The sequence below is a fragment of the Protopterus annectens genome, chromosome 1.part1 (genome assembly GCF_019279795.1).
Source record: "Protopterus annectens isolate FY-2018-M chromosome 1.part1, PAN1.0, whole genome shotgun sequence".
Classification (NCBI taxonomy): domain Eukaryota; kingdom Metazoa; phylum Chordata; order Ceratodontiformes; family Protopteridae; genus Protopterus; species Protopterus annectens.
In genome coordinates, this window is record NC_056726.1 from 1849487330 (window position 1) to 1849511112 (window position 23783).

Sequence of the window (23783 nt, forward strand, 5' to 3'; positions counted from 1 at the left end):
AGCAAATATACAAATCACAGTGGGGAGAGAGAGATTTGTCACAATGACCACCCTTTCTGTGAAAAAAACTTCCCCTTGAGATCAAGAAATGTTAACACACAAAGGTCCTTTAACAAGAAATTAAACATCTGGGTTGGCATTCATAAATTCACCCACAGTATAACTGGTCTATTAGTCCTTCAAAAAGGAAGTACGGTTTAATTATGGGTACTGATTAGGAATAAATAGCCATATGGCTCAATTGCCTTGTTCATTCTATGAGTCTATGAAGCCTTCATACCTTCTTAACGGTGAGTATGCCATCAATCAACACACCGCACATAAAATAAAATAATTTCCTACAAGTATGGAAAGGGTCCTGTTACAGTAGCTGGACTGCACTGAATGAAGCTGTTTGGAAAGCATATACTTCCTTAACACCAAAAACCAAATCAGATGTAAACATGCCATATAACTCCCACTAGCTTAAAGTAATAAGGTATAATTCAGTAAAATAATACAAGGTGTGTAATACTAGCAACTAAAAACAGATGCAGTATTTGATCAAAGGGCAGGAAGAGGTATAGTTGTGTATGACCCTGCCATAACAGCAGATATTCAAGGTGAGTTCCTATAGTCCAGTGGTGCAAGATTTGATTCTCTCAGCCTCCACCGCATAACTGTGTGACTCTCAGCAAGTCACTTAAGCAGACACTGCTCCTAAGTTGAGCCTGAAAAAGTTCAGGGAAATCAGTGCTCTACCTCAAAAAACAAATACAAATAACAATAAAATAAAGACATTCTATGGCACCTTGACTGGTGTGTGTGGAAGTGATATACTGCCAACACTGCTAGAGACTTTCTTTTGTTCCTTGAACTCTTTTCCAGTCCTTGCAGGGAAATGTGATTGTAGCAAGCCACAGCCCGACATACAAAACGATCATTATAACTAAAACCAGCACTGTGTAAAGTTCCAGTAAAACAGTTATAATAAAACTATGCACATTATTCCTTAGTGGGCCGAAGGACAGTTAACATTAATTTTATAGTTACCTCTTCTTAAAGAGCTACTGCTGTGGTTAATTCTCTTACAGACAACTGTAGTATAAATCACAATTTCTCGGTAGATTATACAGCAATTTTTATCATATATTCAATGAAGTCAGCCAGTTAGAGGATTCCATGTAGGATAGTCATATCAAAATTTGTCCTGTCCTGGACTATGCTTCCAACTTGCATCAATTTATGAAACAGGATTTCATGTTACACCTTGTAAAATATCTTTTTAAAAAGCATCTGAAATGTGGTACTGATGTACCTACAAAATCAATGTCAGTTAAGAGGTATACTCTGAAAACATATGAATATACCACTAACAGATGTTTACACCACCATTTAAACCCTAAATTACCTGTACAAAAAGTTTTTGGAATAACTCTAGTGCTAATAAAATACTAATTATGTATCACACGTACATATTTTGGAGCTTTGTTAATCCTCCTTTATCTGCTAAAATCCCTGGGCAACACAATGAAAGAAAAAAAAATGGCATTTGGCATACTTGAGACTACTTTCCAGTTTCATGCTATCAAGCAATAGGTAATACTTGTGACATAGTTGACATGAGAAGCAGTATACCTCTGCGAGTACACTTTTGTATCTATATCTATCTACCTATCTATATCGACTCATTTATATTAAGGCCATATTCTACTGGCATAGTATATCCTCCTAAAGAAAATGTAATCATACCCAAGTTCCATACTGTTAATATATAACAAAAGAGAGCCAAAGTATGGTGATTGTGTAGCAGTTACTTAAACAACACACAAAGCTAAGAGTGTGTACTAACAAAGAACAAAGCTAACTTTAATGATTTTAAATAGCAAATGGTTAAACAAGTGCATGAAACAGATGTCAGAATGAAAACTGTTGTGAGATTATGTTTTCACTACCAAGAATTCTGTTGTTAACTCAGTACGCTATTTCTTGATTTGTTACATTATGATTATCTGATATGCATGCAGATCACGTCAGGCTACTTTAGAAACTTAACAGCAAGCTAATATTATTTAAAAAGTACTGTAGTGCTTTTACATGACTTACTTACACAACTCAGAACATTACATACAAGGCAACTAACATGATTTATTTACGTCTATCAAATGTTAGCACAACTGTTAGCATGTACCACTATGACTGCACAGAAAAGGTAGTCTGGGATTATTACTCATATGACTGGGTGGTAAAAGGTTTAATGAATAATCAACTTTCTGTCTTATGTATCCTTAGGTTTCCATGCATCAGCCTGAAGCAATGCCCAACAATCTCTTCCACTATAGATCTGATACAGTGTCATAATAATGGAGAACTTTCAATGTTATCAGAAGTAGCACTATTTTATTTTTCTCTATGAAGTATGAAAACGCATCACAATAATTTATCCACCCATTCTCTTTCTGGTTGTGGACAGTGTTTCACCGTAAGAGTTACATTTTCACATTTTAGTGAACACTGTACCACAGTTACTTATTTTACTGCATAGAGATGTCTGTTGCTTTTCACTTGAATATACACATTTTCAACGAGTTTATACTCCAAACTTGATTTTTGGGAAGTAGAACGATGACAATCCAATCAGCAACTCTGAAGATCCAAGTGAAAGAATCAGAAGTTCTAGATTCAGGTATTCGAGTGATATCTCACTGCTAGTGGCCTCGGACAAGCCGGAAAACATCCATTGTGCCATGCTCATTTGTATTTCAGATTTCCTTTAACAGAACCAGAAAAAAAACAAAGCAACATATAACAGTACTGATAAGTAAATTCCAGGCATATCACAAGCCATGGAAGATATCTGTGCCTCAGAAGAAATCAAAGAATATTAAATATGTATATTGCTATGTTAAGACACAGGGCACATAACTGTGAATTTGGGCAACTGTGTAACTCCTTAATCACAGACAGAATAGTCTGTGGCATAGCACATGATCTGATATGAAGTAGACTGTTAAGAAAATGTGACTTAATAATGAAAAAAGCCATAGATGTCATGTAAGCCAAATCTCAAGTGTGTGCTTATTATCAATAGCTGAGAATTATGTAGACTGACATTTGTATAAAAATAATCTCAGTATGAAGCCCAGAAAAAGTAAACTATTAAAAATAAAGGGGGATTCCAAGATGGTGGTCATCTTATAAACACCTCTCCATGGAGCTCCTAACCAAAGCAAAGCTAACCACATTTTAAGCCAAGCAAATGCAGAGCTAAGGGGACAAGACTACAAGCAAAAACAAACTGCATCTATTGTTGCACTTACAGGGAAGCTCCATCTGTTTATTTCTACTAAAATCGTGAAAGATTGCCTCTCTTCATTCAGGTTACCCCCACCACATGTATGCTCCAGACCTGCAGCCACTAACTGTATAATCTGAAGCTAGACCCAGGCACCTCAAATATATCGGGAAAAGGAAAGGAAACGTTGAAAGAAACTGGTAATATGGAAACATAGACAACAAAAACAAAACTTTTGGTGAGAGCATCTCCCGAAAAAGAAATAATGTCCAAAAGACAGCAAGACAGCAACATGAAACAATAAAACTGAGCGCAAAACAGAAGACTGACTCAAACATCCATGTGGATGAACTCAAAGAAGCCCTTCTTCTACTCCAAACAGCAGTGCAAGTGTTCTGAAACAAAATAAATCAAACAGCCGAACGTATGGATATCACTGAAGATAAAACTAAAGCCAACAAACATCAGCTGGAAATCTTAAAGAAGGATCTGAGTACCAAAATTTACAGTTATAGCCAAGATACAGCAGAAGCTTACAGACCTAGAAGCAAGAAGTCAGTGCAATAATATTCTCATCAGGGGGTTACCAGAAATATTTGAGCATAATCAATTAATAAAAACTGCTAAACAAATCTTCAAATCCATACTTCAGATCGGAGATAACACTAACTACATCATAACTGAGAGGGCTCATCATGCTCTTCATAAAAAACAAAACCCTGAAACCCCGAAACAAGTTTACATTAAATTGCTGAATTTTCAGGATGTCCAAAAAATATTATCTGCTGCCAAAAAACAAAAACAAATACTATGGAATGTTCACAAGACTTCCCTAGTGCAAGACCTTCCTCTAATGATCAAGGAAAGGCGCCAAAACCTCGCACCATAGTGTGCCAACCTCATTAAGCGCAAAATAAAGTTTCAAATGCGATATCCCAACACCTTAATTTTCTCTGTCAAGTATGTTATATATGCAGTTGATTCTCCTAAAGAAGCGAAGAAAGCCTTTGTGAAGTGCTTCGGTAACTCACCTGAACCATGAACGCTATTCAATTCCAGTTGGTCCATGTCTTTGTCTTTTCTGGTTTCCTTTTCCTTCAGTTGTTGAAGAAATTTTATAATCTGTTGGTTAAAACAGCATTATATCTGTTCCGTTAGAACAAAGGTTATTATACCTTAACAGGAGATCTATAGGTAGGACCTAGTGTCTCAGGTTTTGTTGGGGGGTAGAGTACTTTATATGCTACAACTTCCTGCCTCACCTATAATGCTTCCTCCCAATGGTTTTATACTACCAGTGATGACACAGGAGAGTGAGTGAGAACAAACACGGAAAACGTTCTAACAAACTTAGCCCTCAACAAGGATCTAAAGGTAAAATAAATGGATCCTGTAGTTAAACATTTAATTACCTTGTTCCTTCTGTTCAGGACATTTTCAGTGAAGGTATGCTCCTATTCTGTAAGGAGATACCTAAAAGGGCTCAATTACAATGACTGTAAAGTAATGTTCCAGGTTAGAAGTACTCCATGCCCTCACAGTTGCTAATAACTTTGAACAATTCTATGCGGCTATATGTTTAGTTCTTTCTCTGATTGTGAGTGATTAAGCTATTATGGAGGTTACGTTGTCTTCAAGCTATCAATCTAGGCCAGCCCCAGGGGCTAAAGAAGAATATGCTTGCAAGAAAGTTGCTTATGCCTATGTGAGTATTTCTGAGCTGCTAAGAGGCAGTACGGTAAACAGTTATATATTGGTCGAACTGCAACCTGGAATGTTAGTCAAATATTACGTTTGTTAAATGTTATAACTGGTGTAGACATCTTCTTAAGCAGTTAATGGTTAAACTTCCTGATTTATATAGTAACTAATATCCTTCAGGAGCACTGAAATTTAATATAAATATTTAGAACAGTTTTTTTTGTTTTGTTTTGTTTTGAAAGAAGGTAATGACTGCTATTCTAGATTGTACTCTACTCATTTTCAGCTGTTATAGCTCAGTTTTCTAAAGGTGCGGTTAATATAGTGACAATGTGAGATGTTTTTTTTTCCCCTAACGTACTTGATATAGATTCTCTGTGTTGTTACCTGTTCTCATGATATGTCAGTTTTATAAGCTTTATTCAGTTTCCCCTTTTACAACACACAGTGCCTAGAACAGATCAGGGTCCCAGATATCAATCATTTCTACACATAACTTCGGCTGCGAAATATTATAAATACTTCACAACTATGGAACGTATTTCTACACAGCTTACATCTGTTTTCCTCTAAGTTTAAAAGCGACATGACTCAATATTCTAAAGAAGGTACCTAACTAGATAAGAATATATGGCTAGAAATGTTCAAATGTTTTAGGTGTAAGGAACTCCAGGAGCGTAGTGGATTTCCTAAGTAGGATTAGGGAAGGCGATTCTATGAATTGGTTTAGATTTGTACATTAGTTCTACATGTTCCCAGGAGCTCAAAAGTTTAATTAAAATAATCACTGTGGGTTATATCTTTATTTTATTAACACAATGCTTACACGCTACCCAATACATAACCCTTTTCCTTAAAGCTCTTTCAAATAAAAAGGGTGGGTGGTTAGGCACGGGTTTAGTTTTGAAGGAGCTTACTGCTACTGAGAAGGAATTGAGCATGATCTATCTATGAAGATTGAACACAGAACCTCGAAAGAACATAATTACCTCAAGCTAATATTTGGATTGTCTAGAGTTTTATTTAACCCTTTGCGATGTGGGTGATAGACTCGTGGAACGTGAGAGGATTGCAAGACAAAAATAAGAAAAAAACTGCTGATGCATCTTATTTTCATATCTTAAGCAAATACACGCTTCTTACAAGAAACACACATGCTTAAAGAGGAATGGAAAGGAGATATGAATAGGGGATGGATAAAATCTATTATAGCAGCAGGGGATAGCTCTACCTCCAAAAGGGTGGCTATTATAATCAAAAATTAATTCCAAAATCTATCATTGATCAAAACTTTGATGTTAACAGTAGACAGAGTTTTTTCATAGCCTCAAACCCATCAAACTGAAAACCAGCTATGTTACTCAATATATATGGCCCATGTTTAAGGCAACAAGATTTCATTCTTGAAGTATATAATTTATTATGCAAGTTCTCTATTCACCACTTCATAATAGGTGGAGATTGGAATGCAGTCACTGACCCAGGACTAGATCACACAAGTAACCCCAACTCACAAAACCTCCAAACATCAATAGTCATTGACGAGCTTATGTCTGATTTTAGTCTAATCAACCCTATATCATTTGGAGACACCCTGGTGAAAAGTAATCATTTTACATACTATTCCAAATGTCATAATGCCTGGTTAAGGTAAGACTTCTTTCTCATCACAGAATTACTGACAGAAGGAGAGATAAAATATTCCTCTGATCCTAGATATCTGTCAGATCATTCAAGGATTATGTTTAAACTAAATCTGCACAACAAACCAATGGGAATGAGTAACAGGTGTAACTCGTCTTTAAACAATAATATGATATCAAAACCAGAGGTGGTCCAAGAAATTATAGAAATACTATAGGAACTGGAAGAGAACCTAGAAATCGAGAACATCCCTTATGATATACAATGGGAAGCATGCAAGACAAAAATGAGGGGGGTAGTAATACAGAAAGCTGCTTATTTAAAAACATGGTTAAAAGGGAAGAAAATAGGTTGTTAGCTGAACTCAAAGAATTTGAATCAAAGTACCAACTTAAAAAAGATCCTGATATTGATAAATCAATTACAATCAAACAAAAACAGTTATTTGACCCTACATCAACATAACTACTCCCTATATGAATTGAAGTCTATAGCTAGATACTCTGAGTGGGCACAAGTCCCATCCAAAGGGCTAGTGAGAATAATTAACAATAAGCAGGAGGCTTCGAGATGGTGCTACTTCAATATCAGGATGAGATATACAAATCTGATAGACATATAATGGAAATATTCCAACAAATATACTCTGAGATTTATGGAATGGATACCCAACAACCTCCTGATATAGAACTTGAAGGATTCTTTAAAAAACTTATATTTCCTAAACTAAATGAAAATCAGGTAGAATCCCTTAATGCCCCACTCAAATGGCAAGAGATTATAGAGGTCATAGAAAAGCTAAGATTAGGTAAAGCCCCAGGTCCAGATGGGTATACATCAGAATTTTATAAAACCTTTAGCCAAAAACTCTCAGTTATCCTGTTAAAAGTATGCAACTACATCAAACTGAATGGCATAACGAACAGACATCTTAATAATTCCAAAACAATCTTTATCCCCAAAAATAATCTTGACAAATCCAACCTGCGTAATTATAGACCAATATCTCTAATCAACGTTGATATAAAAATCCTATCCTCGATATTAGCAGAGAGACTTAAGAAAGTTATGCCCTATATCATATCCCCTGAACAATCAGGCTTTATGTGCAATAGGCACACTTGGGACAATACCCTAACTTTAGACTCTATGATTCAACTCTCAAGAAACTAAAGAAACTCTAAATATGCATTAGTCCTAGACGCCTGTAAAGCCTTTGATAGAGTCAATTGGACATTCCTTTTTCAGCTATTTCCCAGTTTATCAATCTAATAAAAACTCTATATAATAAGTCATATACATACCTCTATATAAACAAAACTCTATCGAAGCCTATTAAACTTTCCAACGGAACAAGGCAGGGCTGTCCTCTTTCCCCCCACCTGTTTAATTTATATATTGAACCCATCTTTCTTTATATTTCACAAGCTACATTCCACTCTATCCTCAGATTCTTGAATACCAAACTAACTTTATCTGCTTATGCAGATGATTTAAATATCTATTTTGAATTCCCAAGTACAGACTTAAAGAAGCTAATTAGCTCAATTGAGGCTTTTGCGAGAGTTTTGAACTACAAATCACTTATCTTTCCTATCAATCCAGCTAACCATAAAGAATATGTAATGTATGACTCTCCCTTTAAAGTCACATATTCTTTTAGATATTTGGGGATTCAGTATGAGCACAACCATGCATCCATATATCAAAATAACCTGCTGAAAGTATGGAAAAATATCACACAAAACCTTCATAGGTGGAAACAGTTGAAGCTCTCCCTCCAAGCTAAAGCTGCAATCATTAGGATGAATATCCTACCTAAATTCTTATATCACTTCAATGTCTCAAACCTGACCATCCCGAATAACTTTTTTCAGAAGGTTAACAGAGAATTTGCCAAATTTATATGGTTCCCTAAAGCAGTCAGAATAAATTATTTAAAATTATCCTACCCCAAAGAAAAGGGGGGACTAAATCTACCAGATTTCCGCCTTTATTACTGGATTATTGGCGCAAATAGAATTATTCTATTATCGAGGTACTGCCCAGAAAAAGACAATTGGTCCCCTCATGGGTAAGAATCTGGTATAAACACCTAACCAGGAACAACATTAACCCTAAAGCCATCCCTTTCCTGACCCCAATAAATATGAGAAAAATTTATATTAACAGCACCCTGAAGCAAAAAGTAAAGACCTTTCAAGAATTAATAAAAACCCTTAATTTAGAAAAGCCTCTTCCTTACCTCCAACCGATACATGTGAACCCTAATATCAAACTTAATAATAAACCATTATGTCTCTTAGATTATCCCCTAATTAAGGATTGCACAGTCTGGGATATATATATACACAAAGGAAAAACATTGCTAGAGTTAAAAAAAGGTATTAAATCTGAGCTATAAATATATTGCTGTGCTACGGCAAATCAGAGAGCTAATACCCTCACTAATCATGGAAACTCCTGCCATCAAGAAAGACATAAATAGTCTACTAGATATCACAGAATGTTTAGCTAGCAAGAAAAGTATGCTTTCTAATATGTACAAATTGTCAAAGCTATTATATACCAATCTGCTATTTTATTCTCTGACTATTGGGACCAGCAAGGAAGTGAAATTATGGACAAACAGAAACTAAAAGCAATTGGAGCCACTATAAAGCTAGCCCCTTTTAAAAAAAAAACTGTTGTATACACAATTACTGATTAATAGCAACACATACTATACCCCCTGCACTCTTAATAAGTTCAACTCTAACGTTCCCCCTTTATGCCCTTGTTGCTCCTTTCCCCAAGCTGACCTCTTTCACATCCTATGGTTTTGTAAACATACCACAAGCTATGGACATCTCTCAAGGTGCGATTAGAAAAAATGGGTTACAATATAGACATGAAAATTATGACCTCTATTTTAGCTAATAGATTGAAAAAGGTAATAAATTTAATAATATCTAATGAACAAGCCGGCTTCATGAATGGTAGACAGACAACTGATAATACCCTATCTCTTCAAACATTAATTTCTTATGCCAGTCAAAGAAATCTGAATATTTATGCACTTATAATTGATGCACAGAAAGCATTTGATAGAGTTAATCTAAAATTTTTATTTGATATTTTAACATACTTTAATATACCTCAAGACTTTATTCTAACATTAAAAAAACTTTATAATAACCCTTATACAACTCTATATATCAATAAGAATTTTTCTAAAAGAATACAAATTAAAAATGGAACACGTCAGGGTTGTCCACTATCTCCTATGTTATTAAATTTATATTTAGAACCATTATTTTTACATATAAAGCAAAATATATATCATAATGCTCCAATAATTTATGGTACCAAGATATCCATGGCTGCTTTTGCTGATGATCTAAATATTTATTGTATGACACCTATATCAGATACTAAGAAAATCTTGAAAGCAGTGGAAGAATTTGCAGAGATTTCTAATTATAAAATAAATCTTAGAAAAAGTAAGTTATTCCCTCTAAAAACACCTAAACCCTTTTCGCTTTTACCATTTGTAGGTCAACTAAAATCGGAAGAAAAAATAAAGTATTTGGGTATTGTCTTTTCCACAAATAATACAGATTTCCTAATGAATAACGTTAAGTTGACCTGGAATCATATATTGTCTGATCTAAAAAGATGGAATAATTTGAAATTACCAACAATGGCCAAAGTCTCAATCATTAAAATGAACGTACTCCCTAAAATGTTATATATCTTTCGAGCGTCTCAAGTCTCAATTTCCAATAAATTCTTTCAACAAATTCACACAGAATTAGCTAAATTTGTATGGGAGCCTAAGAAAACCAGAATAGCTTATGAGAAATTGATGATTCCGAAGGTTAAGGGAGGTTTAGATTTACCTAACTTTGAGTTATATTATTCAATACTAAACTCTAATAGAATTCTAAGAGTGGCTAATTATGACATATCTAATTATAAATGGTCACCTAATTGGTTAATTCTGAACTATAAACATGTTGTTAAGTTGGGAATGAATTCTAAGGCATTACCCTTTTTAAAGAAAGAGAATTTTAAATTATATGCCTTGATGGAACACATTAGAACATATATAATATCGGTACAAAATCTGTTTCAATCTTTGGATCTTTTACAATATATGATGACTCTTCAACCTTTTCATAAGAATCCGAACCTGAAAATCAATAATCAATTGATAGACCTTAAAAGATTTCCACAAATAATTAATGCAAATTTACTGGATCTATACCCTTATATTGGTATATCAGTACATGATATATTAAAAGAGATGAACCTTCCTAAATCTTATTTAATTATAATTCGACAATTAAAGGATCTTTCCATAAATTATTTTAATGACTTTGGAATTAAAGAAGAAGATTTGACCAAGTGTTTAAGTTTATGGCAAACTCTGATGCAAGATTTTAAATATATAACATCTACATACAACTTAATAAAAGAATTGAAATACAAGAATCAAATACTCTTCGCAAATTACTGGAAGGAGAAAATACCATTGATTGAGGACAATAAAATATTAAAAGCTATTAACCTAACCTTAAAAGCAGTATCTCTCCAAAAATTATTTACGCAACTCTTGATTTTTAATAATGCCTATTATACTCGTCTTAGAATGCATAAATTTGACTCTAAAAATTCACCTAAATGTCCATATTGCACTGATCAAACGGCGGATCTTTTACACATGTTCTGGAGCTGTAAATGTATATTTAAACTTTGGAATTCTTTAAAAATTCAATTACAAAAAATGGGTTATCAACAATCTACACTTTCCTGGGAATTTATGATTCTACATATCCCACCGAACGATTTGGATAAATCCCAATTGATAATACTTACAAATATTTTTTTATTAATGAAGTTATACATAGCTACAAACTGGTTGAATCCAGTGCAGACTTCATGGGAAAATTTTAAAAGTGTAGCAATAAAACATATTTTAGCACATAAATTATTAATTAAGGATCACAAGAAAAACATAAATAATCCAAAAATTTGGGAGAAAATCTTTAATATTGTATTGGCATAATGATCAAATTATATTGTTCCTCTGGGTGTACATATTAAAGTCGGAAACGTTATCAATAACCTGTATACTGATACTAGATCTTTTAATACCTTGTCAAGAATTTTATCTTAATGTATAAAGATTTTAGTTATCTGTTGGAAGCATTCATGTAGATAATGTATATATAGTGTAGTAGTGTGATTATAGGTTTACTTTTGATATTGCTGTATTTTATTTTGTGTAGTGTATTATTGTATTAACAAGTGAAAATAATAAAGATTTATTATTGAAAAAAAAAAGAAAAAATGGGTTACCAAAAATCTACCTTATCTTGGGAGTTAGCAATTCTCCATATTTCAACAAAAAAAAAAACAAGTAATCTCCGTGGTATCCCCGAAGTCTCAAAACAACCCACTAAACAAGTATAACGGGTCCAAAAACAAAACAGTGTAAGAAACATCTCTGTGTGGAAGATACTTAATAAAGGATTTTCGACTGGAAACAGACTGCCTGCCTTGCTTGGATTACTTTAGAATACTTAGTAATTCTGTACAATTATATATTTTTTATTATTATTATTTATTTTTTTTTTACTTAAGACGAGTTTAAGTTTGCTACTTCTACTACTACTGTCTGATCTGATTAATATACAATGATTAACTAGAGATACATGGACTGAAAATCTTCCACACAGAGAAGTTTCTTACACTGTTTCAATTCTCCATGTTTCAGACCTCAAGCTCTCCAAGCTAAATTACCATTTTCTAATTGCTATATGTTTACTCATTAGGTTTTATATAACTAAACATTGGTTGGATTGCACAAAACGTTCTTGGAAAGGCTTTAGAACTATTGCAACAAAATATATATCTGCTCAAAAACTCATCATAAGAAATCCAAATAAATGAGTTTACTGTCAGAAATTCTGGCAACGTATTTTTGATCACATCCTAGTTGATTAGCAAGAGGTTAGCAATGACTTAACATTAACCTAGGTATTTTACCTAGCATGATACATGTAACCATCCTCTTTATCTCCTGCACCTATTCTTTATTCATAAAAATTGTATATCATTTTTTTTTTTTTTTTAACAGGAGATACATTTTCTGCTTGTTTATATCTGGTTCTTTCTTCCCTGACTCAGTGGCACTGTGTTGTATATATTGTATATAGTTGTGATCTGTAGATTAGTAGTTATATAGGGAGTCTCTGAATTAATACATTTAATGTTACTGAATTATATGTCAAAGTGTTTCTTGACTGTCCCTGTTGCAAAACAATAATAAAATACTATTTGAAAAAAAAATATTGAAAATAAAGGCAAAAATGCAAGTGACTATATGGTAACCAAGACAGCCCCTAGTAACAAATGAGCAGCTGATAACCAAATGATCACACCAAAATGCAACGTGAGGCAAGTTTGTAGAGTGTGCAGAAGCATTAGCCATTTTCAAGAATGTGTTGCAAGTGTAAGGTCATGCAATCATAACATTTATATTGTGGAATCAAAGTCAAAAATTCTGCTGAGTTGTGCAGAAATGTAGTTTGTGAATAATGTGCAAACTAATAGCAGAGGCATTTCATCATACAAAAAAAAAAACTAACAGCAAAGCTCTGAGTGAATCTCAAAAATGTTTTCATGAGGTCTTGATTAACTGAGAATAAATGGCTATGCTTTTGTGTTTAAACTATACACTGGGGCAGCATGCAATACAAAGTCTCAGTCTATTTCAGAATGATGTAACTGAACTGCAGCCTAAGTAATATTCTGGCACAAGCTAAAACCAGTAAGACTTTAGAACTCAGCAGTCTCAATTAAAGTCACCTAACATATTACGCAAACCTGATATTATGGCTATGGGCATGATTAGGGGAATACAGGTGCTTTAGCTGGATAGTATTGATAAAATGGAGTCTACAACTAAAGTGTCTAGCAGTTAACATACAAGTGAAAGCTATTACTTGTTATTAAACTGCTTCCTTTTCCAAGGTATACAATCTGAAACTTTCCACTTGCTCCTTAATGGTTTGCAGGACCACATACATGCTTAATAACTACCTACAAATGTATGAGCAGTTTGTGACTACTGAAGAACGGTGGGCTCCTATGTTGCAGTTCAGTGAGAATGTGCAAGAGGATAGTTTACATGTTCATAGAGGCAGACAACTTGAATACTTGTGTTGCTAAACAAAATTTAGGGCTGGTCATATGGCAAAAGGCACCGTTTTCTAACTTTTAAAGATAGAATGCTCACACAAAACAGAAGATGAAAAAAAATATGTATCCTTTTGACAAGTTTCATTTCAAGTACAGAAACACAAAATAAGGAATGTTGAAGGGAAAACAGATTTGCGGGTCTGGAATGGTTGAAGACAGTTTCAAACAAATTATCAGATGTGCCATTGATACATGCTCCATGGAGGGTAAATAGGTTCATAGGTTGGTACTAGGCTATTGGCCCTAGGGCCTATACAAGCCTAGCCATAACAATTCCTTGGCTATTTCTTCTCACAATATTTACTTCCCTGGACCCCTGTCTAGCAGGGCAACTGACGTGATCCCTGTGATGAATTTTCTATCTCCTATCCAATCGCCAAGGTTCCTTTTGAAGAGGGCCAAAGAGGCGCTCTGCTTGACATGTATGGGCAGTCTATTCCAGAGTCTGGGGAGTCTCTGGGTCTGGAACCTATCCCTCCAGCATGTTTTGTTCATTGTGATGACAAGGTTTAGATCCCTGCAGCATGTGGCTCTGAGGGATTGGGATTTCTTTAAGTGCAGCATATCCAACAGCTCTGGGTATGACATGGCCTTGTATGTTAAGCAGAGATTGCATCTGAGTAGACGATATGCGACAGAGTATAGCTGGAGTTTTTTTAGATGGTCAGCATAGAGCATCTGCTTTAAGCCTGTGATTCTTTTAGTGAGGTATTTCTGCGGCCTTTCCAGTTGTTGCAGATGTCTTGAGAGGTACATACCAAATGGGGCATTGTATTCTACTATGGATCTAATGAGGGATGAGTACAGTGGGACAATGACCTCCTTTTTTCTGGATGAAAAGCCCTTAGTGATGAGGTGTGCCACATAGAAGGATTTCCTGACTGTTGTGGCGATGTGGTTATCGCAGGTGAGATCACTGTCCACCTGTGTCCCTAAGTCTCTTATCAGACTTTCGGTGTTTAGTGCACTGCCACCTATGTGGTAATTCACGGGTACATGTTTTTTCCCAAAGGGGATAACTATACATTTCTTGGCATTGAGCTTGAGCCCATAGCTCTGGCACCAAGCATCTGTTTCTGTAAGGCCCTTTTGTAGAATATCCACATAATTTGGGGATTCAATAATGATTCCAGTTTGCAGTCATCTACGAACTTTGTTAGCCAGAGACCCATAGTGTTGGCCTGTACTTCAGAGAAGTAGATGCCAAACAAGAGCGGTCCCAGGACTGAACCCTAAGGTACTCCACTTGTCACTTGTCTGGACCTGGATTTGGAGTTGGCTACTTTTACAGTGTGGGCTCTGTCAGTAAGCCAGTTGGCAACCCATCGAGTGATATTGCTTTAAAAAAATGATACAAGAGCTTAAACATATGAGATCACTTATCATGATAGTTGGACAAAACCTACTGAATAGGTAAACAGTATGTTGACTGTAATTAAAAAAGTTAAATTTGGAGTATTCACAGACCTACTTGAGCTAAAAATATATATATATAGAGGAAGCAGAGCTCTTTAAAGACTACTGAAGTAGTAGGCCCCATTATGCCTAATGCGGTTATTTTCAAAGATGGCTGCCCATGGATTTTGGTAGATTAAATTGGTTGAGACAAGCACTAAGCTGTTTACATTTAACATGCCCTTAAGTAGATAAATACTCCAGAGAGTACCTTTTGGGAGTGCTTCCCCATCAGAAGCATTTTAACGTGTAGTGGCTAAACATGAGTGAGGGACTGGAAAAATGGTGCTATGAATATTACTGAAAATGTTCTAGTCTGGGATGTTACAGAACAACAGCATTAAAGTATAATGATTAAGATGCTGGACAAACAAAGGTCACATAGTTTGAAGCTTAAAAGGCAAAGTGTCAGACTGCAACCACATTACAGCAAACATGCAAACTAATATGAACAAACTGTCATAAATAAGCTTTTTGGGGATGATACATTACCTGTCCAACTTTATAACATAAGAAATTAAAGAACCCCTAAAGAAGCTGGTTGAGAATGATGCAGTATGGAGATGGTCATAGGATCAAGTACTTTGCACTGCTAAAACGACTAGTGATTACTACACCAGTGTTAAACAAGTTCATGGATTCATAGGAAGTTACTAGGCTAGAGGCCCTGGAGCCTTTACAAGCCTAGCCATGTTAATCCCAAGTATCCCCATTTGTTCTTTTTGGGTAGTTTGAAGAATGAATTTATGAACAGAGAGGGTCTGTGATCAACACTGGCTACCCCTGTCCATGAGAGGTAAAAATTTGCGGTCTCCCATCCAATTATTTATGTTGCGTTTGAATAGGGTCAGTGAAGATTTCTGTTTTACATGAACAGGACATCTATTCCAGAGAAGCGGCAGTCTCTGGAAGACATATCTGTCTCTCCAGCATGTTCTGCTAATGTCACAGGCTAGGTTAAGATCCGTAGAGTGAGTAACGCTTGTCCCATTTGACGTGAGGATGTGCAGCATTTCCATTAGGGCAGAGTCAGAGATTGCCCTATAGTCCAGGCACAAGTCACCTCTCAGCAGCCTATAAGATAAAGAGTAAAGTAACAGGGCTTTCAGCTTGTCCACATGGGTCATAGCTTGGAGTCCCTGTATTTTCTTAGTGAGAAATCTCTGAGGTCTCGCCAGCTGCTGCAGGTGTCTGGTGAGGTACATGCAAAAGGGTGTATTATATTCTATTAGTGGTCTGATGAGAGTCGAATGCAGTGGAGTTATAACATCCCTTGACCTGGATGCTATGCCTTTGCTGATGAGGTGTGCTATGTAGAAGACTTTTCTTACCACTGTGGAAACTTGGTGGTCAAAGTTCAGATTGTTACCAACCTGTGTTCCCAAGTCTCACACCACTGGGTTTGGAACTCAGGGAGGGTGCTATCAATATTGTAATTTGGTAGGAATGTTTTGCCAAAGGGAATAATAGTGCATTTTATTTTGCATTTAGTTTTAGACCATGGCTTTCGCACCAATCCTTTGTTTGCGTTAGCCCTTCTTCTAATATGTTGACATTGTTAGGAGACTCAGTGATTGTTCCCACTTTGCAATCATCTGTGAACTTGGTGAGCCAGAGGCCTTCTACTTTAGCCTGGACTTCTGAGAAATAGATGCCAAACAGTAAGAGGTCCAGCACATACCCCTGTGATACTCCATGGTGAAGAGTCTACTGGTTGAGGTGGAGTCACCAATTTTGATAGGGTGTGTTCTGTCGGTGAGCCAACTGGCTACCCATCTAGTAATGTAAGGGTTAATCCCCAGCTGAAAGAGTTTCTCTATGATGCCAGGGTAGGGGATTGTGTTGAAAGCCTTGGCAAGGTCATGATAGGCTCTGTGCACAATCTCCTACTCTAGCATCATAGAGAAACTCTCCCAACTGGGAGGGTTTCTTTATGATGCCAGAGCAGGTGATTGTGTCGAAAGCCTTGGCAAGGTCATGATAGGTTGTGTGCACTGTTCTACTTTCATCCATGGCTTTGGTGACATTCTCAAAGAAGTCTACCAGGTATAATAAGCATGATCTACCCTTAACAAAGCAAACTGGGTTGGGTCAAGCATTTGGAGGTCACCTATGTCCTTGTTGATAAGGTCCTTGATAATTCTGTCCATGGCCTTCCAGATGAGGCTGGTTAGACTTATAGTTCTGCAGTCCCCAAGGTCAGTTGATGGCCCACCTTTGTGAAGGGGGATTACTGTTGCTGTTCTCCACTCTGCAGGAACATAGCCATTTCTCAAGCTATGACTAAAGAATGTCAAGTGGGTCCACTAGGTCTTGTTTTAGATTGTTTAGTAAACAACCTGGGATATTATCTGGTCCCATTGAGGCCGTGCTTTTAGCTTTGGTGAGTGCAGAGATTACCTATTCTCTAGAGATGCTAGGCAGAAGACTGGTGTCAGGTATGCTTTGGAATATGGTAGGTGGGGAAGCTAGCAGATTGATGACATCTTCTTGTGTAGTATTAGTGATCCCATCTACAACCAGTTCGGCACATAGCTGGGTATTCCCTTTTAGACTTTGGACGTAGTTAGAATGCCTTATGATTATCCTTGGCTAGGGATGCAATTTTAGTACTCTAATTTGCTTTAAAAGACTTTACAAAATTTCTGATTTTCTTGTTTAGGCTCAGGAAGGAACTCTTCCTCTGCAGAGTGATGATCCCTACTGCAGTAGCCTTAGCTACATACAATCAAACATCACCCATGAATGTGAAATCCAGTATCTCCAATCGAATTTGGCCAAATACAGGGAGTACGTATCTAGACAAATCAAATGTCCAACACAGGATTGTCAAGAATCAAGTCCAATTCTTACCATCTGTATAGACTTCATCAGAATCAGTTCATACATCATGTGGACTTCTACAAATCCAGTTCTTACATGATATAAGAACTGGATCTGAAAAAGTCTAAATGGACAAAAACACTTATCCCAATACAATCTATAAAAGAATAATCTGGAGTCAGTCTCTTCTTTTGAAGAAGAAGGATTTAGAGGTCAATTTATTTTGTTTTTAGAAATAAAATTATTTAGTTGAAGGGAGTGCTCTAAATACTTCGACTCTCCACAATTCTGTGTTAGAATTTTAGCCTTAGCTATATGGTTTGTGTTCTGCATAGGATACAACCACTGGATAGCTTCCAGAGTTTCAAGGGCCCTTTCCTTGTACCCAAACTGTTAGTCATCTTGGGGTCAGCTGACTAAAAATAATAGTTTGGGTGCCAAGTCCTTCAGAACCTTCATGCCAACAGAGAGGCTAAAACCCTGAAAGGGATAATGCTAGAAAGGGGAAAAAAACATATATATATATATATATATATATATATATATATTTATGGATCTAGGACATTTCACCGAATGCACATTTCACCGAAACTCATATCAGTGAACACAAATCACCGAAAGCAGAATTCACCGAAAACACAATTCACCAAAACACATTTCACTAAAAATGGTATATGGCCTTGTCCCCACTGTATTGCGACCCTGGAGTTGGTATATATAGTAGGGGGGGTGTGGGGGGCACCGCCCCCCACATATTTCAAGTATATATTATGTTTAGATTAGAGTAATTGATTGCAATTGCAAGTATGCATGTATATAGTGCCCCCCACCCCCCTACTATATATACCAACTCCAGGGACGCACTACAGTGGGGACAAGGCCATATATCATTTTTTGGTGAATTGTGTTTTTGGTGAATTGTGCTTTCGGTGAAAAATGCACAGTAATTTAACTTTCGGTGAAATGTGCATTCAGTGAAATGTCCTACATCCATATATATATATATATATATATATATATATATATATATATATATATATGTGTGTGTGTGTATATATATATATATATATATATATATATATATATATATTCTTACCCTGGCAACAGAAGCATACAAAAATAAGGGAAAAGGAGGGAGTAGCTACTGCTGCAGTGACCATCTGAATATCTACTGTTAGAAGTTTACTTACACAACTGCACTACATTCATCATTAAGATTACTGCTGCAGCAGCCTTAGCTATAAGGGTAGATTATCATTGCTTTCACTGACTCGGTGGAGGAAGGATGACAGACCAGGAGCCCCTGGAGAATGGTCCTAGCAAAACCTGTACTAGACTTCGAGAAGTTAACATTGCTTTGTAAAGAATACACAGAGGACCAAGGTGCTACGTCTAGAATCCAGAAAGCAACAGATGAAACCACGGACCTGGTAAAATGAGCCTAGACCCTGCCAGGAATTACCTTGTGGTGGGTATATGAGACAACCAGATGGAAATGCTTTGACACAGGCTGTCATTTTTTCTTACCCTCACAAGAAATTAACTGATCAGAGTTTCTAGAAGATTTTGTTCTACCAAGATAGTATTTGAGTTGTCTTTCTCCCTTGTTTTTAGGTTAAGGAAAGAACATGTGGAGATGGAAAGCATACCACAGAGTAAACTCAGATACCACTTTGGGCATAAATGAAGGATTCTTTCTCAATGAAACCCTATCTTTATGGAAAATGAGATAAGGTTGACCCACCATAGTACTAATTGTATTATTTATTAACATTTATTTATCAAGAAGTCCGAAGGAAATAAGGTCCTGATACATTAGCCATAAATTAAAAAAAAAAAAAAACAAACATCATGGTTGCAATGACATTTGTTTAAACGTAATGACATAACATTTCCAGGAAATTTTACTTCTGGTAACAGTATGAAAAAGCAGTATTATACAAGGAAATTACATGATGTACATTTTGTTCTGATAAAAAGAAAAGCACAGTAATCTGGTGCACACACACACACACACAAAAAAAAAAAAAAAATATATATATATATATATATATATATATATATATATATATATATATATATAAAAGGGAGGTAATGTGGCTGTTCTAGTCAAATGAGGTGTTCATGGACTGTGAAGTGATGTTATTTATTCGATGTGTTAGTAGCAAATTTATTATAATCTTATCATAATACTGCTTGATTTTTAAAGGTTTGAAGCTCCATCCATCCATAACCCATTTTTTCTCATTTTTCACATGGGGTCGGGGAGTCATTTCACCAGTGACAATAAGAGCCAAGGTTTATGCCACCGGGTAGCTAGCTGTAGGTTAGTAAATATAACTAGATAAAGAAGGCTAGGAAGTAAGTGAGCGAAGCTGTGTTTTTTTCTACCAGTGTCAGTGAGGAAAGGCTTTGTTCAGTACAGTATGCCAAGTTTTTGATGAGTTTCTTTTTCAACAGCAGCTTGAAAGTGGAAGTCGAATTTAAGGTTTTCTTTAATGGTGATGCCTAGTAGTTTAGCTTGGGTGACTAGCTCAATTTTAGTATTGCTGGCTGATGTAATGGAGAATATTTGCTGTTTGAGTATATCTTGAGAGTGAATGAAATTAATTTAGTTTTTTTTTGTTTGTTTTTTTTTAGGATTCAGTAAGAGTTTGGACTAATTAAACCATGACTCTGTTGCAGAGAAACACTGTTGAGTTTTGAGTTGTAGTTCCTATATGGTGGAGGCTGCACAGATGAAACTGGTGTCATCTGTATACTGGACTAAGGAAGCTTGGCTTACAGCAGAGGAAATATAAACATAATGAATAATAATGGGCAGAGTGTGGAGCCTTAGGGTACCCAGATATTCACTGGTAAGAAGGATGGGTAGGTATTGTATAATTTCACTGACTGACTTCTGCCTGACATATAGCTATGAAACCAGGTGATGGTAGAAACAGAGATGTCTAGATTGGAGAATTTTTGTAGAATGTGCTGACAGAAGCCTATATAGAAGGCTTTGGACAGATTTAAGAATAGAATGGAAACCAGGTTACCTTCATTTCTATGATGGCAGACAATTTTAAGGAAGATTAGTAAGGCAGTTGTAGGTTCATAGTTATATACTAAGATAATGACCACCAGGGCCTTTTTAAGCCTAGCCGTGCAGTCTAACACAATTGTATCCCTTTGTATCATGCATGATTATTAGGAGGGGTATTTTAATTAGGAAGTTTCTAGAGGTTGTGTTGGGGGGGGGGGGTATGTTTGCTTACGCATTACTGCCTGCCTCTATCTACCAGAGACATGGGGGCCAGATCTGCGGTGAATTTCCGATCTCTCATCCATTGGTCAAGGTTATGCTTAAATAGGGTTAGGGTTGGTCCCTGCTTTACATGGATGGTGAGACACACATTTTATTTATGTCATAAGCAAAATTTAAATCCTTGGATCTAGTGGTTTTGATGCTGTTTGTTTTAAGGATGTGCAAAATGTCCATCAGAGTTGGAGACGAGGATGCCTTGTATATCTGGCATACATCATCTCTCAGTAACCTGTAGGTGAGTTTGTCAACTATACCCGAATTGGTATTGTATCGAATGCCTTAGCCTGGTCCAGGTAAGGGGTATGCAACATCTTTCTCTCATCCAGTGCCTTGGTGACCTTCTCAAAGAAGTCCAGCAGGTTTAATAGGCATGATCTTCCCCTGACAAAGCCAAACTGGGCTGAGTTCAGTGTCTGAAGACTGCCTGTCTTTGTTGATCATTTCCATGATAATTCATTCCAAGACATTGCATATTAGACTAGTCAAAGTAACAAGTCTGTAGTTTTCAGGGTTGGTTGATGGTTCACCTTTGTTTATACAATCACAGGATCATAGGAGGTTACTAGGCTATCGACTCAGAGGTCATTTCAAGCCTAGCCGTTCATCCCAATGTAATATCATAGATTCTCTAGTCAGTACCCAGGATTGTATTTAGTAATGACTGCCCATGTCCAGGAGGGTTATGGGCACTATCCCTAGTAAGAATTTATGATGCCCCATCCACTTTAAGTGGGATAACAGTTGCAGTCCTCCATTGTCAAGGTACAAAGCCTGTTTTGAGGTTACAGTTGAAAAGTAGCTTAAGTGGCCCTGATGGGGCATGCTTCTAGCTATTTAGGGGTCATCTCAGGATACTGACATGGGCCACTGTGGCTGTGTTTTTGGCCTTAGTGAGTGCCACCGGGACCTGCTACCTGTTAATAGTTGGGGGAGGGTTATGTTAGTAGATATTTCATGGAGGAAGTCCGTGGGGAGTGGGGGTGAAATCTGAGCTGAATTTATCAGCCAGCAAATACCCTATGTCACTATGCTCAGTGAATGTGGCAATACTGACCTCCAGTTCGGCACACTGATGTGTGCTACCTTTGAGGTTTCAGACCTAACTATAGAAGGACTTGTGGTTGTTTTTAGTCTATGAGGTTATCTTGACACTATAACTGGCCTTGTTGGACTTAAACAGTCTTCTTAGTTTCCTTAGTTTAATTAGCAAGCTGCTATCATTATGGAAGTGCGCTTCCTAATTTTAGTCATTACTTTTTTCTTTGCGTTATATACCCTATTAAGGTTATGATTCCACCAGTCTGGTTTGTTTTTACAGTTTGTTTTGGGCTTACTTCTAGTAGGTACAGCAGCATCTATACAGCTATTCACAGGGTAGTACAGAGTCTCTGTGAACAATTGTTCATAGGTGCTCTGATCTTGAGGTTGGCAGGGGCAATGAATTTTGACAAACTATCACTTAATAGGATGATGTTTGCTGAACAAGGCTAACCAGCACTAGGGGCCCTTATAAGCCTAGATGTGCAACCCAAATGTGACTCATGGTTTGATTTATATAGATGGTGACACTGATTGCCTCTGTCCATCAAAGACATAGGAGCCAGTCCAGGGGTAAATTTCCAATTACCCATCCATTTGTCCAAGTTGCACTTAAAAAGGGATAGGGAGGAACTCTGCTTCACATGGATGAGGAGCCTGTTCTACAGAATGAGAATTCTCTGAGAAACATATCTGTCTCTCCAACATGTCCTATTTATGTTGCAAGCAAAATTTAGGTCTTTTAATCTAGTAGTTCTGATGATATTTGTTTTGCGGATGTGCAAAAGGCTCATCAAAACAGGGTTCAGTGATGTCCTCTACGCCAGGCAAAGATCACTTCTCAACAGTCTGTATGACACTGAGTAAAGAGACAGGGCTTTGTGGCGATCAGTGTAGGACATTGTGTTTGCTCCCTGTATTCTTTTTGTGAGGAACCTTTGTGGATGTTCCAGCTGCTACATGTGCCTGGTCGGGTACATACCAAAGGGGGTATTATACTCTTATGATAGGTCTGATAAGGGCTGAGTAGAATGGTACGATGACCTATCTTTAACCTAGATGCCTAGATGCCATGCCCTTGCTTATATGTTGAACAACATAGAAGGGTTTTCTTACTACCTTGGACACATGGTGGTCGAAGGCTATGTTACTGTCTACATGAATTCCTACATCGCTGACTAGTGAATCAACTTTTAAGAGTGTCTTACTGATGATGTAGTTACCCAGGGTGATAGACTTCCCAAAGGTACTATAATGCATTGTCTGGTACTGAGCTTTAAGCCATGACTT

General features: G+C 36.6%; 1 protein-coding gene across 3 annotated transcripts in view; it reads right to left on the reverse strand.

Moving 5' to 3' along the window:
* Positions 1–23783, reverse strand: part of DAAM2 (dishevelled associated activator of morphogenesis 2) — a 3932565-nt gene that overhangs the window by 454214 nt on the left and 3454568 nt on the right. The window contains exon 24 of one of the 3 annotated variants that reach the window (XM_044084855.1): positions 2653–2750. The exons of the other annotated variants lie outside the window; for them this stretch is intronic. Coding sequence (XP_043940790.1) covers positions 2742–2750 — 9 coding nt within the window. The 3' untranslated portion in view covers positions 2653–2741. Of the gene's footprint in view, positions 1–2652; positions 2751–23783 lie in introns of those variants that run through there. 3 annotated transcript variants of the gene reach the window in all.